This window comes from Dioscorea cayenensis, chromosome 19, assembly GCF_009730915.1.
Source record: "Dioscorea cayenensis subsp. rotundata cultivar TDr96_F1 chromosome 19, TDr96_F1_v2_PseudoChromosome.rev07_lg8_w22 25.fasta, whole genome shotgun sequence".
Taxonomy (NCBI): domain Eukaryota; kingdom Viridiplantae; phylum Streptophyta; class Magnoliopsida; order Dioscoreales; family Dioscoreaceae; genus Dioscorea; species Dioscorea cayenensis.
Genome location: NC_052489.1, coordinates 24,472,045 through 24,490,419, shown reverse-complemented (window position 1 = coordinate 24,490,419; position 18,375 = coordinate 24,472,045). Strand labels below are relative to the sequence as shown.

At 39.7% G+C, this 18,375-nt stretch overlaps 3 protein-coding genes across 3 annotated transcripts; all 3 read right to left on the bottom strand.

Annotated features, from left to right (window-relative positions):
- Positions 1 to 1,035: 1,035 nt before the first annotated feature.
- Positions 1,036 to 2,545, bottom strand: LOC120249265 (putative pumilio homolog 10). The gene is made up of 5 exons (XM_039257773.1): positions 2,082 to 2,545; positions 1,814 to 1,976; positions 1,565 to 1,728; positions 1,214 to 1,472; positions 1,036 to 1,116 (listed from the first exon to the last, which is right to left on the bottom strand). Exons 1-5 carry the CDS (start codon positions 2,543 to 2,545, stop codon positions 1,036 to 1,038), a joined length of 1,131 nt encoding a protein of 376 aa, XP_039113707.1.
- A 587-nt stretch (positions 2,546 to 3,132) lies between these two features.
- LOC120249264 lies at positions 3,133 to 5,099 on the bottom strand. Its single transcript, XM_039257772.1, has 2 exons — positions 4,131 to 5,099; positions 3,133 to 4,029 (listed from the first exon to the last, which is right to left on the bottom strand). Exons 1-2 carry the CDS (start codon positions 5,097 to 5,099, stop codon positions 3,133 to 3,135), a joined length of 1,866 nt encoding a protein of 621 aa, XP_039113706.1.
- Positions 5,100 to 9,678: 4,579 nt separating this feature from the next.
- LOC120283620 (probable histidine kinase 5) lies at positions 9,679 to 18,061 on the bottom strand. Its single transcript, XM_039290325.1, has 14 exons — positions 17,303 to 18,061; positions 15,945 to 16,217; positions 14,714 to 15,184; positions 14,142 to 14,420; positions 13,606 to 13,775; positions 13,276 to 13,488; positions 13,010 to 13,196; positions 12,710 to 12,761; positions 12,361 to 12,590; positions 12,156 to 12,254; positions 11,282 to 11,940; positions 10,668 to 11,171; positions 10,176 to 10,588; positions 9,679 to 10,096 (listed from the first exon to the last, which is right to left on the bottom strand). The coding sequence occupies exons 1-13, from the start codon at positions 17,624 to 17,626 to the stop codon at positions 10,315 to 10,317; spliced, it is 3,735 nt and encodes a 1,244-aa protein (XP_039146259.1). The 5' UTR covers positions 17,627 to 18,061; the 3' UTR covers positions 9,679 to 10,096; positions 10,176 to 10,314.
- Positions 18,062 to 18,375: the final 314 nt, after the last annotated feature.

Sequence of the window (18,375 nt, the reverse complement as noted above, 5' to 3'; positions counted from 1 at the left end):
TTGCTACAATAGTTAAGTCTTCCATCTCGCTTTCTTAACTTCTATAGCTACTGTAATTTATGACATAAACATATAAATAATTTTAACAATAATTGAATAGCACATAGAGAATTTATCATGGAAAATGCAAGCATTCCTTTCTAACTAAATATTCCAGGTTATAACATTGGCTAGGTTATAACATTGGCTAGTAGATCCCCGTTTCTATAAGGTGATGTGACATTTGGGTTTTCCAAATACCCCATAATTTATGCAGGGATCTCGGCGAATTTGAGAGTCTAAACACTTAGATGAAAAAGTGTCAAATGCAGTCCTCCACAGGGCAAGGGAGAAGCAAGTGATCAACAGATTCATTTATCATGTGATAGAAAACACTAGTGATAGTTAGGTGACTATGTACTTTCTAGTGGTTAGATTTTTTAATATAAAGATACTATTATTCAAGCCATCTAGTTCAAGAGATTGATTGAAATATTCTTTAGATGAGATAATTGTACTTTATAATTTGTATATTGTTTAACTAATTTGTAAAAAAAAAATTTTAAAAAAAATCATCAATTCTAAATTTAAGGTTGTGTAAGTAATTCCGATGAATGAGAGTGAGAAGTCAATATTTATTTATTTATTAAAAAATGAATAAATCACCATTAATGAAGAGTTATAAAAGAAGAAACACATTAGCAACATAAGTTAAAAAAACATGAGAAAAAGGTACAACTTGAAAGGCTCACAAAGACCAATAATAGTTCACTAGCAACAGAGGAGTACAACCCTTGACAAGTGTAAGAAATAGAGAGAAGACCTCATTGTTTTGCTTTTATTATTTGAGGTATTACTTCAATCTTTGCTTCACCTATATTCTACTCATATTTTCAAAAAAAAAAATCACTATAACACAGAAACTATTTCTTGTTAATAATACCATGTACAAGACTGTCATATCCACAATGAAATATTGTTTAACAACTACAAAAACAAGAAATCACCCCAAAAAAATACACCAACTGTTCATTATGATGCACACATTATATTGATTCAACTCATCAAACTTGTTCTGAACCATGGACGATTGATTCCAGCAATCAAAAACTCTAGCTTATTTCGAAGTTCATCACCCTGCATACATTAACAATTAACAATATAAGATTCAATTACTACAGTTATGAATAATCTAAATTACCACCGAGAATAAATTAATATAACAATCCATCACCTTATTCAAAACTTGAATAGCTGTTTGAATGACATAGTTTCCATAAAAATTCCTTGCAATTTTCTCTACCTCTCTTAGCCTGATATTTGCCAGTTTTTCAAGAAGTAACTTCCCTGCTGAGGATCTCATGCATTTCTCCACAACATAACTCCCTGATTTCATTATTGAAAGCTCCTCCATGTCTTCCTTAATTCTTGAGCATATAGCTTCATCAATACTTGGATCTTCTAGTTTCAGAACATGTAGAACTACAAAGTTCCTGCCATGGATCAAAACATGAAATATCATTAGTAATTAAAATTCATAAAACAGCAAGAATGCTAACAAGATACATGATTACACTGTACTCACCCATAAGGATCTCTAGAAAGTCCACGGCAGTTTCTTATAACTGCATCCAAGAGTATTATTCTTTGAGTTCCTGTCAACTCTTCTATTAACCTTTTTAGCCATATACATCCCACTTCATGCCTTGCAACTATGTGAAAGTTTTTCATAATCTCTTCAAAAATTATCTGCCAAAATATACATTAAATTAATATCATCACACACACACACACAGAGACATATACATGAGAGATACGGAGTAGTTTGGCATACCAATTTGTGCTCATAACTCAGATTGTCAAGGCAAAAGTTCACCAAAGAAGAGTAATTTCCAGCAATCATCAAATCAGAGATACCAGAAGCAAGAATACTTATCACTAAACCTAGAGTTGGAGATCTCTTCATAATGATAATAAGCTTCCTCAAAGATTCTCTCCTGCATGCATGCACACGTAAACACATCATAAATCTCATTAATTAACATAGTATGAACATGAAATAGCTCATTCATTTATTCATGCAAGCATGCATGCATACGTACCCATAAGGACTCATTGCAACTTCCAATAGTTTGGTTTTATCTTGAACCAAGCGCATCAAAATCATTTCCTTCCTAGTTTCATTGCAGACGTACAAGAACTTCTTAAACACCCTGTGAGCATGCATGTACTTCATGAACTCAAACACAGAGTCCAGAACTCCATGAAATATATAATCCTTAACTTGTGGTTCTCCCTCTGTTAAGAGTTCCCTCAAGCACCTGGTGCCCAATTCAGTCATTGCCCATGAAGGTCTGATCCCCCCCAATTCCAGTATTGATGCACTCATCTGTTGCTTCAGACTTGTTGTGCTCACTACTTGATCATGGTGGTCTTCTTGATTTCTTGTAAACAAAGTACATGTATTTGGAGTTCTTGAAGGGAAAGCGGAGTTCTCACAGCTGGTTAAGAGAGAACTGAACCTTCTTGTGATTTCTGAAAGGTTTACTGCGTTTGTATTCTCCATGGCTTTGAGAAATTAACAGAGAGCAAGAGAAGCTGTAGAGAAGAATGGTTGATCACTTTGATTCTTGGGAATATATAGAGATTTAAAACCACAGGTAAAAGATTGAGTTATTCAAGGACTAGGAGTCAATGATGAAGTTGGAGAAGGATTTCCATAATTAATCCTTCTTTGAATCAGAGTTGAATTCGGAGTTTGTAGGGACTTTGCTTTACTTATTTTGGAACTCTGTCAATTAAAGAGGTTTTTTTTTCAAGGGCTTTCTTGTAAAATTATAGCTACTTTTTTTTTTATAAAGGATTTGCTTACAGATAGCAACTTTTTTTCCGAGGGCTTTCTTGTAAAACCATAGCTACTTATTTTCAAGGGCTTTCTTGTATAGCTACTTATTTTCAAGAGGTTTCATGTAAAACCATAGCTACTTTTTTTTTCTAGGGTTTTCTTGTAATAATACGTACCATAGCTACTTTTTGAGGGAAAAGAGCTCGACGAGCTGATTTTATTAATATAAAAAATAATACAAAGTCCAAAAACCAGTCAGACAAAACAAAGAAACAAACAATCACACAGACAAAACATACAACCAGAACCTAGAACATCCTAAACCCATTAGCAAGGAAAACCTTCATAAGCCACCTAGGAAGGTCTCTTCCCTGAAAAAACAAAGACAGGGAATGCAGAGAAACATTATGACTAGCCAGACGAGCAGCACACAGGTTCCAATCTCTGGGGATGACATGGATCGAAGGAAAATCCATCTCACAAAGCTGACTCTGAAGGCCGGAGAAAACAGCAGCAGCAAGCCAGTCGTCCACCACTCCATCCGTCATCAGAGAAGAATGTAAAGCAGAGCAACTCAAGAAAATATGCCTGAAACGCACTCCATGCAATCCGGCAACCTGAAGAGCCAACGACAGCGCCTTGATCTCAGCATCAGTCTCTGAATTAATCAACACTGGACCACACCCTGCCAATGATACCACATAATCAGAATTAACAAGAAGGAAACCGGCACCCCCCAGCTCCAAATCCCTAGAACAAAAGGATGCAGTAAATAAAAAAGGCCCATCCAAACTGATAAAATTATTAAGTATAAGATTCTTCCCAACATTCCGGCCGTTAGCATAAGAGTATTCCTGAGCCAGCGCAAAAGCCCTACGCGCGATGAGTCCAAACTGTGGAGGTTCCAACTTAAAAATGGAATTACATCTTGCCTTCCACAGTAACCAGCCGGTAGCCACCACAACAGCCTTGACAAATTTGGAGAAGCCTCCATTAGCAGAGACAAGCCACTGGCCTGCAGCAAAACCTTCTGGGAAAGCAATATTCTTCTTAACCAAATTACCAACATTAACCCAAATGGCCTGGGCTTTAGGACACTGATGAAGAAGATGTTCAATAGTTTCAGGAACAAGTCCACAAAAAATACAAAGCTCCAAAGGGCCAATGTTTAAGGCATGAAGGAACTCAGAAGTCTTAACTTTGCCCTTAAACACCAGCCAAGTAAAATGTTTAGCACGAGAGCGATATTAAGAGACCACAATAATTTCCACCCCAACCAGTGATCCCCAAACCCCGAGCAATTGACAAGCTGGCCATAGACTTTGCTAGAAAGACTACTGCAATGAGGGGTCTTAGGGAACCAAACCCAATGTGAAGAGTCACTGGCATATATAGAACCAAGTCGGAAAGCCTCAGTATTGATCTGCTCTCCAAAAACCCTCTGGAGAGCAGCCAAGTTCCAGTGAATATCCACCACAAAATCATTAATAGAGAAACCATCAAGATTTAAATCCATATTGAGGTAGGTTGGTTTAAAAGCTAACGGGATTTCAAACAGCCAAGGATCAAACAAGAAAGAGACATCACTGGGATTAACATTCTTAATCCAAAGAAAAGGTTTAATCTGAATCAAAGTACGACAAAGACCCCGAAAAAACCACGAACAATTCACCGGAATTGAGTCCTTCCAAACATTAAAACAACCATATTTATGAAAAATTAAATCCACCCAAATTGTATCCCGCAAATTCAGATAATTAAAAGCATGTTTAGCCATCAAAGCCACTTTAGAAAACCTCAAATTCTTAATAGAGAGGCCCCCCTCAGATCTACCAAGCATAGTATCTCTGCTGTTAACCAGGTGCATGCCACTACGATTACCACTAGAGGACCAAAGGAAATTCCTAGCACAAATAGAAATCTGGTCAAGCATAGTATCTCTGCTGTTAACTAGGTGCATAATATTAGATTTGTGCCAAGTAGCAATAGATCTCTCAACTTTCTCAACCATGCCCCTAAAGCAGGTCTGCGCAAGCCTTCTGGGAGAGATAAGTACTCCCAGATAGGTAAAAGGAAAGGAACCCTGCTGAAAGGACAAAATGGCACAAATGCTCTGAATAACCCTCCCATTAGCCCAAGAAGGAAAGAACACTTCCGACTTCGCAGAATTGGCAACCTGACCAGTCAACTGACCATAAATTTGAAGACAGAGCTTAACAAATCGAGCAACCTTACGAGACGCAATAGTGACAAGGATCAAATCATCAGCGTACATTAAGTGATTAAAGTTCTGGCGAAGACCACAACTAAAACCCGGGATCATATTATTTCTAAGGGCATAATTAAGCATAGCAGTGAGATTTTGAGAAACCAAAATAAATAGATACGGCGAAATAGGATCTCCTTGTCTCACCCCACGCGAAGAAAGGAACCAAGCAGTTGGCTGCCCATTGATGATAATAGAAAGGGAGACAGAACTAAGGCAACCCTTGATCCAAGAAATCCAACGAGGCGGAAAATGCATTTTAGTCATAGTGGCAAGAATAGCAGACCAGGATAACGTATCATAGGCCTTTTCAATATCTATTTTAACTAGCATCCTAGGGGGCTAACCAACTCTCTATTAAAAGAATGAGCAATTTCCTGAAGAGCAATGATATTATCAAAAGCATTCTGACCCGACACAAAGCCACATTGCTCCCGCCCAATAAGCTTAGGCAAGACATGCTTAAGACGATTAGCAAGCAGCTTGGAAATAACCTTATAGCTCACATTGCACAGAGAAATAGGCCGAAAATCAGAAACACATTTGGGATTAGGCTTCTTAGGAATAAGAGTAACATAGGTCCTGCCCCAGGAAGCCGGTAAGGAGCCAGTTTTAAAAAAATGAGAAACAACATCAAACAAGTGGTCCCCAACCACATCCCAGAAAAACCGATAAAACTCAACATTCAAACCATCAGGACCAGGACTCTTACCCGAAGGAAGAGAAATCAACGTTTGGAAGACCTCGTTTTTAGAAACATCCTTGACCAAAAAATCAGCATCACAATCAGAAAGCGAAATCAAATCATCAGGCAGGGCAAAACAAACATCAGAAACATTTTTCGGATCAGACTCAGACCACAACTTACCATAAAAATCAACAAAAACCTGCTCAATCCCCTGATGCCCAAAACACACATTACCATTAGCATCCAAGATATGGGAAATAGAATTAACATGCTTACGAAACCGAACACAGTTGTGAAAAAACCCAGTATTATGATCACCATCTTGAACCCACTGGAGGCGAGCCCACTGGGCCCATTTACAAGCACTTTGCCGCTGCAGGGCAGAGAATTTGTTATACAGAGAAACCAAAGAGTTATGTATTTCAGGGTTAGCAGGAGAAGCACTGTCAAGTAATTCAAGAGCATTAATCTCTAACTCAGTATTCACAAGACTCTTCTCAAGGGAGGACTTACCACTAGCACGCCACAAGCAAAGCTGTTTCTTACAACGAGCCACTAAATGATAAAAAGCATGCAACGGATTAGAGTTAGGCTGGAAATTCCAAGCATTACGAACTATACCATGACAATGTAAATAGTCCAGCCAATAATTATCAAACCTAAAGATTCTGGTTTTACCAACAGGCCGAGCAGACATCTTAAGAAGGAGGGGAGCATGATCAGAGCAAATTCGGGGGAGATGAACAGTAACATACACATCAAAATTCGCAGCCCAAGCCGAGTTAACCAAACACCTATCAAGCCTAGCCCAACGACGAGCTAAACCCGATTGATTATTACACCAAGTAAACGCCGACCCAGTATAACCAACCTCTAATAAACCATTAACAGCAATGAAGTTCGAGAAAAGTCTGGCCTTACGGGCATAATAACGAAACAAACCCCCTTTATGCTCATCACCATGCACAATAGAATTAAAATCACCAATAATAACCCAAGCAAGGTTAAGGGAGGACAAACCTGAAAGTTCATGCCACAACCGCCGTTGACCACTAACCCTACTATCATTATAAATCACAGACACAAACCAATCAGAGTTACTATTATCAGAGATAACCAAATGAAGAGCAAACCTGGATATCGCCATCGGAGTAACACAACCCACTTGGCGCTTCCAAAGGACAATAATGCCACCGGAGTAACCGTTAGCTGCAACAGTAGCCCACTCCCACTCCTTACCCAACTTAGCACAAAATCGCCGCAAACGAACCTCATCCGCACGCGTCTCCACAAGACAACACAACAGCGGTTTATGCTTGACAAGAAGTCTACGAATATGAGAAATAGTATCACGCCCTGACACGCCTCTGCAATTCCAGCACATAATAGGTCTAAAATCTATAAAAGAAACCATAAAAACAAGAAAAGATAAGAGATAAGAGACTCCCATGAGAAAACTCTTCATGCAAAACCAGAAGACAACAACCACAACCATCAAGATGTTAAGTAGCATCAGAGCTCAACTCCACTCTCCCCTTCTTCTGAGGAGCTCCCTTAGCTTGGGAATTCTTACGAACAAGGGCCCTGCGACGAAAGCTGAGAGGCACCTGATCAAGCGTCATCGCATCATCCAATTCATCCTTCCCGGAGTCACCAGAAACATAATCCCCTTCCTCCGACCCATCCCCAGACCCCATGTCAAGATCACTACTGGCCGAGGCAGTCGGAGAGGCACGAAGAGCATCCGAAACTCGAGCGACGAGCGAGAGGTGACGCTCAGAAGAACAGGCACGATCAGCACCATCAGTATTACTAGTAGACGAGATGAGAACAGGCGGAGGGGAAAAGACCCTAATCCCATTCCCTTTCTCATCAGCCGAAAGTCTCTGAGGAAATGGGCCAGATTAAGGGGCCCGAGGAGACTGCTCACTCGGGACACACACCTTCAGTAAGGCATCAGAGCCGTTGGATTGATCAGGAACCGTTGAAAAATCAGGAGGCACAGGAACCAAAGGGACGACCTCCCTTGGCCCCGTGTCAGACGACATCAACTGCTCCTGAGCCGAGCTTGCTTCCAGGAGAAGCAAGTCCTGAGAAACAATGCGCGAACCAAGGTGGCCGCCCCTACGACGTCCTCTCATTCCGCCACGTGTCGTCCAAGTCGCATCAGCCTGAAAAGCTGGCAAGCGAGAAGGTTCCGGAGGAGTACCGTTGTCACCCACGTGCCCCTCACGAGACCCCAAGTTCCGGACGCCACTGCGGCCGCGAACACGGCCACGCCGCCGTGCGACTAACATCCATGGCCCGAACTCACCATCCAACTGCACAGTAGTCGGCTCCACAGAAACCTCGTTTGCCCCCATGACTACCTCCGGACATACCAGCCCACCCCTGACCTCCGACCCATCCTGATCCCCAGCACCAGAAATAGGAGGTTGAGAGGGGCGAGCTTGGTCCTCCATCGGTCGCCGATTGGAAGTGAGGGAACCATGACCCACTAAGCCACAGTGGTAACAAAATGTGGGCAACTTCTCATAAAGGACCACAACAAAGACCCTCTGTTCATCATCCCCGACCCATAGACCTCGCTTCAAGGGGTTTGGAGAGATCTAACTCCACACAAACCCGAGCAAATCTCGATCGGGACAACGAAGAAGTGTAATCATCGATCTTCAGGAGCCGACCGAAATGGGATGTGATGGTATCTAACGACTCCCCATCCCAGAAATCGACGGGCAAATTATGCAACTGAATCCATATAGCCGCAGTGTTCATCTTCGCAAACGCAGGTTCAAAATACGGATGCCAAGGAGCCATTTGCAGGGTAACTCCATTGACAGTCCATGGACCCTCAAACAGAATCCGCTGCATGGCTTTATGGGCAGCACACCTGATTAGGAGATACCCATTCGGAAGATCCGAGATGAAGATCTCACCAAACTCCTCCCACCTCGCAAGCAGGTTAGCTTTGACAATATCAAATGGAGGAGCCTTACCAAAAAATTTACCATATAAAGAGTGCTGGAATTGCATCTTCGCCCGGTTCTTAGCTTCCAGATCCATGAAGACAAAGTCAGACGTCGTCTCCTTCAGTTTCGACAACATAGGGCCTTCCACAAGAGGAGAGGGGGCCACCTTGCCCTTACTCGCCGCAGCAATCTCCGCCCAGCTAGGCGGAGAAGGATTGTGGCCCTCACTTGCCATGGCAAGTGAGGACACCAGCCAAGCACCGAGGACGGAGGCTCAGAGGAAAAGACAGAGGCTCAGAGGAGAAAAAAAACAGCTTTCGGCTACTTTTTTTTTTTTTCAAGGGCTTTCTTGTAATACCACAGCTACTTTATAGCTTTTCTTTCATTAAAAAATAAAAATTAAAAAAAAATAAAGAGGTTTTTACAGGAAAGCCCCTGATAAATACAGACATTATTTTACTTTTAATTTTATTTTACTTACCATATTTAAACAAATTGGAACGCTTTAATATTGGTCAAAATAGTTTGTTAAGCTTTTGTTTATATAATATATATATATATATATATATAAGAATGTCTTCTGATTTTAATTAAAGAAAGCCAATCAATAATGTATTTTTTTTTATGAAAAAACCATAATTTTATTTAAATTAATTATATATGATATGCTTATTAGAAACAACTTTTTTTTTTTATAAACAAAGGATAAAAGAAGGCCTTCTAATCCAAGTTAAAACATCAAAAGCTGTTTCATGAATACAAAATAAAATAAATTTTTTTGATGAACAACAATTAATATTTGATAAATCAAGGTGTGCAACAGTAAAGTAATTTTTAGCTATATCTCAGGTGTCATAGGAAAAAACCAAGTAACTTAATAGAGATCAACGTCAGCAGTAAACAACGGCACAACAACAGAAGAGAATAATTGAGAATTCTTTTCATATATAAAGCTCTGCTGTTTATTATTACACAAGAGTCAATTTTATGAGTCACAATGAATAACAAATTTGACATTTATCATATATTACAATTACCAAGAGAATCAATACCTTGAGCAACAAAGTTCAATCTCATCTGGTACCTACTAAAACTAAGCTATTTGTGCATCTATAGTCCCTGAATAAGTTTCAACAAATCAAGATCAATTAAACAATATCGACAAAAATGACTATAAGCCTGGCATCATCCATGATCAGCTGTCGACTCGGAAGTGATGTACAAGGTTCATTTGGTGCAGTATTCAAGCTCTATCTTAACTTTGCTTCTTGAAAACAAATGAGAATGCCGTGCTCGGGAATTGTCTGGTTTCTGGATTCAAGACCATCTGCAACTGCAATGCTAACAACCTGCAATAGATTTCAAGTTTGAGGATGAAAGGAATGAACACTTTCAAACTGAGAAGTAGAAATGTTTTGTGTGAATAACCTGTTAAGAGGGCAGTTCTATAAGTAGAATTTAGAACTTAGGAACCCACTCTGAAGCTTGTCTTTCGGCACGCTTGGTCATATAGCCTTGCACCTGATTCAGTCAGTCAAACAATCCATTTAAGGCAAACGTTAGCTTTCTACAAATTTGGGTCGGCTTGTTCAGAATCGGGCTCGAAGAAATAAGCTACAGCTGAGTAGAGCTGTTCTTCCTCAAATGGTTTGGAGACGAAATCATCCATGCCGCACCGAACACATTCGTCATGTGTCGCTTGAAAAACATCTGCTGTCATGGCCAATATGGGTATGTGCCAATGAGCTACATTTCCAAACTTCTCGGCTGATGCCCTGCCAGACTTAATCAAGTCATTGACATCATTTTCCATGTTGCGGATTTTTCTTGTTGCTTCAAAGCTGAAAAAATTGAAGTTAGTAGCAGTAAAAAAAAATTCCATATTACAGATCATATATGAAGAAAATAACAGATGATTACCCATCCATCTCCGGCATTTGCACATCCATAAAGCAAGCATCAAACTCATGCGGAGGCTTCAGATATTCCAAAGCAGCTTTGCCACTGTCAGCACATGTTACAATAGCTCCGTATTTCTTCAAAGCACCCTCGGCAACCTTGCGGTTGACTACATTATCATCCACAACCAATATCTTCTTCCCATTCAACAAACTTTGAAGGATTGTTAGTTGTTCTTTGTCTTTTTGCTGTTTGTTACCTACACCTAGAGCTTTTCGGAGGCAAGCAGACATCATATTAAGGCGAAGTGGTTTTATTATACTATCTACATATCCGGCTGCCTTTAGCTCATTAGCCTCAGTTGAACTCATGGAAGTTGCCAACAAAACCATCTTCGGGAGATGCTCAGGATGTTTTAATCTACCATTTTGTCTGAGCTCTATCAAGGAGTCAGGAAATGCCATACCAGACGCCTCACCCCAAGCTTCTTTGTCCACCAAAACCATGTCCAAACGCCCTGATCCACTGAACAAGCAGTAGAAGAAAACATCAGTGACATGTTAGGAGAAAATATCATAAATAACTGTTGAAAAACAATGCAAAAATTAGAGATCAATTGAGAATGTGTAAATTACCTTGACCTACAACTATCTATTATGGACGAAATTGCTGCTTTTTCATTATTTGCGATGTCAACATGCATCCCTAGTCTTTGCAAATGATATTTCGCAACTTCGGCCCGTATGCATCTTCTGTCAACAACCAGTCCTCTCATTCCTCGGAATTCTGATGTGATTGAATCAGGTTGGTGCCTCTTCATATCCACTGAACTCCTCGATCCTTCTTGGAAAGCAGCAGTGAATGCAAAAGTGCTTCCAATGCCAGGGCGACTCACAAACCCAATCTCTCCACCCATCAGGTCTACCAAACATTTGCTTATGCTTAAACCTATACCGGTACCACCATATGTCCTGGAGGTTGAACTGTCAGCTTGCATGAATGGCATGAATATACGGCCCTGAGCATCTTCCGGAATTCCTACACCAGTGTCCTCAACTGTCACAAGCAAGTTGACCGCATCGGTAGCTTCACTTGGAAATTTGAATGCTTTAAAGTTTTCCCAGCTCTTCCATCTGTCAACTACTTGAAACCCGCTAAGACTCATGCGTGATACGTCTGTGTCACTCCTCAGTAGCTCAGGTATTTGGTTTAGAGCTTTGTTGCTAACATCAGATGAATTCTTCACTTCCTCCACCAAATGCACTGATACAAAGATATGCCCTTCTTCTGTAAACTGCAGTAGTGATCATCCAGATTATTTATAAGTTGTTATATACTGAAAGATGAAGGTTTACAATCAGGACCTTTCCCCACTCCAATTATATGATATTCTACTATCGATGGTGCCACCAAAAGCATCATGTGGGGCATCATATGGTGTGAATTTTGTACATTTCGGTTAAAATCTGCTATTTTATACTGTTATATGAACCAAATCGAGCAATGTACCTTTACTGAATTTCCAACCAAATTTGTAATGATCTGTCTGAAACGCCCAGGATCGCCAATAAGAACCTCTGGAACCCGATCTGAAATATACACGGCCATCTACCATCGCCCAAATGAAAGGAATGAAAATTGAATGAGATATCATGTGGATGAATTAGAAATGACTGAACTCGAAAAGAAACTGTACACGATAATTATTCTTTACCTCAATGCCTTTGGGCTGTGACTTATCAGAGAAAATTGGTAGCACGTTGTCGAGAACACCACGAACATCAAAAGGGACAGCCTCTAGCTCAAGTCTCCCTGATTCTATCTTAGCCTGGTCGAGAACCTCATTAATAAGAGATATAAGAACTTTCCCACTAGATTGTGCAGTCATTGCATAATCTAGTTGAGTCGCATCCAGATCGGTATCCATCAGCATCTGTAACATTCCTGAATGGAGCAAGGAAACAATTTACTACCTTTCAAGTACATCAGCCAATTCAGAATAAGAGAAAATAACAGAAAAAATAGGTGCTCAATCATCTGAAGCACTCTTACAAGTTACATACCTAAGACACCATTCATCGGAGTTCGGATTTCATGTGAAACTGTGGCCAGAAACTACAATAAAGATCAACATGCCCATAAGTTAATGAAAATCAAAATAAATTTTCCACCATAATCCATAAAATAAATTGTGAGGACTAAGGCAGGCAGTTATCCACTAGCACACAATAATATTATGTCAGAAGGGTTCATATGTCCAATGACTCCAAACCCAAACAACATTGGGATGGCCGAGCAACAGATTCAGTACCCAAGGAATTGCCCTCATGATGAAGAGTGATCCACAGCAGAAAAAAACTCACCCGGGACTTTGCAACATCAGCAGCCTCAGCTCGACCTTTTAGATCTCTCATTGCACGATAATCATCTTCAACTTTTTCAATTCGGTTTATGGCTGCATGAAATATATGACCAACAAGCAAGACAATCACTGCAACCCCAAGAGATGTCGTTATTGCTGACCAAGGTGGTGGCGGCTCTTGCTTGAATCTAAAATTGACAAAGATACCTCTAATTAAGATAGAGGATTTCCTTGAACAGTGATCTGAACCTAAATGAGAACAGTTACCTGCAATGCATTTCGTGCCTCCGGAAGGGATCTCCGAAGTCCAAATTGCTGACATGCATCTCACTAGTACTAGAAGAAGTAGGACCATACATCCTAATAGGTCCTGATGAGTTGGTTGTGTCATAGACATTAACGATGATCTTTTGTTTGCTGGCAAGCTGTTGAAGAAGCTTCTCCACCAAAGATGGCACATCAAAGGATGCACCAAGATACCTGTTCAAGATGACAAATTTCAGTAGTCAGACTCCAAGCAATAGAATAACTAAAGAGTCCTCTAACAGGCATACGGGCTGTAAAGCAATGAGAAACAGATTGCCACAGGTAACTCACCCTTCAGTTGCATTAATCCGCATTTCTTGTGTAGCATCAGCAGGAAGATCAGCATTATAAACCGCAAAAGTAAGAACCACACCAATATGATTGGATTTCAAAAGGGGAAAGGGGGAAGTCAGAACCCCCTTCCCTGTCGCTCTTGCACGCAATATATTCTCACGATCTTCCTGGGAAGAGCAGCAAGGAACAAAAACAGACTTCAGCAGATTGTAATTGATTGTGCTATAATCAAACACAAGCCAAAAAATACTAGGTTGCATGCATCAATGTTGACAAACAAGGGCTTGTGAATGAAGTTTACTGTCTATCTTCTCCTACAAGTTGCAATATTATGTTTCTGATGCTTGAGTTCAAATTCAAAGGTGACAAATGTTATATTTCTCAAGGAAAACAAGATATGGTACTTTGACATATAATGACTTGTGCATTTTATGGAAGTAATGGACTATAACTAATTTGTTGAAAAAAAAACTTGAACAAGTCAGAGACCAACTCAGGCGAAGGGTCTTTTAAACATGATAAAATGAAATCACCTTCCCGGACATCATATCAACAGACACGATGTGAGACACAGTTTCCTGTGAGAATATAACTGGTGCATATTCATCTTGAACAGGTGAAGGGTCAAGCTTTTCAGGTATGTATTCATCCTGAACAGGAGACTGATCCTCTGTCTCCATCTTCTTTATCCTCCATCCATGTTGTTTTTCAAATTGCTCCCTTTGTGAGTGTGGTACTCTCAAAGCATAGGCAACACCACTCATTAATGGCCTTTCAAACGCTGTTCTTGCTGTAAACTCTGCAAATGTTTTCTTCCCGATAAATAAAAAAAAAGGTCAGAATTGCCAGGAATTTAACTAAGAGTATGTTCATAGTACTTCAACTATAATGATAACTTCGTCTGCTTTACAGCTTAGCAGCCTTATTCATCTAACTATAAAAGTCAATTCAATAAAAGGTTTTAGAGAAGAATATCTTTCCATAAAGGTAAGTGGCTCCGAAGCTTCAGAATGGAACAGTAACAAATGACACAACAATATACAAATAGGGCTAATTGCCAAAAAACATTAGCAATAAGAGAAAGTGCATTAGAATATGCGAATACCTGGTCAATGGCGGAAGGGTTCTTGCCATGGTGAAACGTCGAGACTAAAATGGCCAATGCATTCACGTGGTTCATGCTCACATTGAACTGTTCTTGCAACATCCGTGCTCTCTCATCACACATGTTCTCTAGAGTCTCCTTCCTCCTTGAGATGATATTTGCATTCATGCTCAAAAATATCCATATGGAGACCAAAATTCCAAGAACAACTCCTAGAAAGAGCAGCTTCTTCCTCCACCTTCCACCACCCTTAGAATTTTGAGGCTGGTATTGCTGCTTTTGCAATTGTGACGGTTGTTTAACTTGCTGATCTTGTTTCTTCCATAATTCTCCAGAAAGAGCGAAACCTTTACAGCCAACAACCATTCCTACCAAAATCCACCAAAATATCTTTGACAAAAGATTTGTAAACCACTCATAATGCAGAGTCTTGCTAGATGCCATGTCCCTTGTCTGTTTGTTTTCATTGCCCTAAAAAATTAAACAATGGATGACATGGTGATCAACTTGGAATCAATATGCTCAACTCACAAAATCTCATCAGCACTCCAGAAATATGAATGCAAGAATTGGAGTCTGGTGATCAGTCAATAGCCAATGCCATACATAGCACTCAACACAAAGCTTTATAATCCAGTGGTCATATTAAAATGCACCCGATAACAAACCTTGGTGCAAAGAACCAAGATCAAAGTTGAAATCATATACGGATTATTTAGAAGGGGATGAATGACTTGTGACACCATTTATCCTCTAATTTAACTTTCTTTTAGCATCAACACAGACATTTGGAATCCTCCAAGTGAAAATTAAATGGTTGAAGTGAAAATTCATAGCTCCAAGATTATTTAATAATATTAGCCTAATTTCCAGACAAGGTTCTTGGAAATCTTTGAGGTTCAGAATAACAGCATCATTTCAGAGTGAAAGGGCATACTATAGATAATTTTCAGATTGGCATGGACGGCATGGTGTGGGAATCTATCCATGCAAGTCTACAAATAGATTAGTCAGGATAGAATTCTGGGATAAAGGATCATCACATGAAAGCATAACATCCTTAAAGAGAAAACAAGTGCAATTGATGGTGATTCGTGAGGTGCTTTTAAGCCGTTCCCAAATTTTCATAATATATAGACGTGGAACATGCTCATTTCAATTCTACCTACTTGAAAAAACTTGCCAAAGTGGCCTTTTCCACATTTCCTGAAAAAAAAACTTGTAATTTTACCTCTTGATTGAGGAAATTCTTGGGTTTTGGCACAAAATCTTTGTAGAAAGCAAATGGCATTTCCCATTGTTCTACCGATGAGTGCTTGGTCTGCTCTAGCACGTCAACATCAGGAATAGGACATTTCTCATGAAGGTCTATCTTTTCTCTCACCAATGCTTGCTGATGTTGGGAATTCTCCCCTTTGGAGAACAGAACATTCAGAGCATGAGAGAGGCCATTACCGAGTCGCCTTTCAGATAATGTATTCACTATACATTCAGATAGTGTTCTCTGTGGCACAAAAAAAGAACGGGAAGTAGGAGTCAAAATAATTTCCAAGAGCTGTGATGACGTTCTCACATCTTTAAACAAATAATTAACATCTATTTTTAGACAATATTAAGTTTTGGGCCATCTTCAAAATCACAGCACTTATGCCAAATAAAAAATACAGAGCAACAAATTAAACCTATTGATATTTGTTAGCAAGTACACAACTCATTCTCATAAATATTGAAGCTGATCCTTAAATTCAACAGTGTATTCCCTATGCTAAACCATGAGACAAACGACAGAAAGAAACTGGATGGATCTGACAGTATGATGCAGCAAACATGATTGATATATGGTACCACATGAAACCATAAACTCACCAGGCCGCTAAACAAGCATAATTCCAGTTTAGTTCTGTTAATTTTCCTACAAGTGATACTTTTAAATGCGCATTTGCCAATAAGCACTTAAACAAAATAGTTTTGATGTATATAAGTTTTAATATAAAGGAGTAGATCGTTACTTCAGACTTCTGAAAGTGCATCTCTTTATGTTTGATTGGTCTTTTTCTACAGAGAGCTTGGTTGAAAAAAAAAACTAATCCAAAGATTAAATTAGTAAACTTCCTTGATGAAAGATTCCAATGGTTTGTCAAATATTCAGATAACTACAGCTCAGAGCCTCAGACTAAGAAGGGAGACACAAAAAGCAACTCTGATGATCAGCTACTTAAGACAATGATATCTTCTGGCAAGCACAGGCAAAGCAACAACACAAAACAGCCATTCAAACAACAAAGCATCATGAATCTACACTTTTTGAATCATTCCAAATCAAAAGATTCAAAACACATCAGAAGAACAAAGCAGGCATCAAAGATCCAAACAAGACGAATCAATCATAACTATATTCCTCAAATCAACTCGGGGAGGAAAACACTCTACTTGGTTTTCCCATAAATCATTTTCAAGTCAATCATAACCATGGATCAAAGAATTGTTATCCAAATGGAATAAAAAACAGGAACTTTCACTGAATTGACAACAGAATCCACCTTTGGATGTCTACAGGTCCACAGGAGAGCAGAGGGAAGAAGGAAGTACCTGATCCGCGGATGATAAAAGAAAGGCCAGGGCCTGAAGTTGGGCCATGCTGAGATTGAACTGCTCTCCCAAGACCTGAGCTTTCTCATCCCATGAGCTTTTTCTAATCACACCCTCCCTTCTCTTCCAAACGCCATACTCTACCAAACCACAGGAAAACCAAATGGATCCAATAACACCACTCAACACCCAGAGAAGCATGAATCTAGCCCTCCACTTGCCGCAAGCCTCACATTTCTTGACCGCACTCCTCTTCCAACCCATCCTAACAAGAGCCCACCTTCGAATCCTCCCAAAGAGTTCTGAAACGGCCGAAAAACTCATGAAGAGGATAAGAACTCAAGAAGCCAACTTCAACTTCAACTTCAACTTCAACTTGCCTGAGATTTATCATCACCATACCTTCTCTTTCCCCTTCCTTTACCTGTCCCCAGTTTGAAATCCCATCAAGACCACACCTTTTTTGGAGAGAACCCAGTCCAGAGATCTCAGGAATTTCAATAGAGTCTCAGACCGTGGAAAAAAGCCGGGATTTTCATCTCAAGAGTTTCTCCAGAATTGCATCTCTATGTGCCTGAACACCCCAAAAACCTCATCAAGATCACACCTTTTCGGAACCTCAATGTAGAAAAACCCAGTAACAAGTTGGTTTTTTTCTCAATCAGGGCTGGAATCATTGACCACAGTATCAAAAGCAAGATAAAAGGAAAACATATATAGATGTCTCCTTTATTTTCCTACTTTAAATGAAAAACAATTTATATATATATATATAATAATAATAACAATAAACAGCTAGATAAATAGATAAATAGATAGAAAGAAAGAGAGTTTCACACTCCAATCAACTTCTCTCTCTAGCACCCTCTCTTGTTTTGTTCTTTTCTCTTCTCTCTCTTTCTACTTGTGCAGGTTGGTATGGAGCATTTGTTATTGGATGGTGCTCCTTTTGAAGACTCTTTGTTATTGGGGTGTTGGCTACATCATTATCTCATCATCTCTGTGGGGGCTGCTCAAGGGTCCCTTGCTCATAAGAAAGCAGAAATTTTGCACCATGTCTGCAAAAACTTACA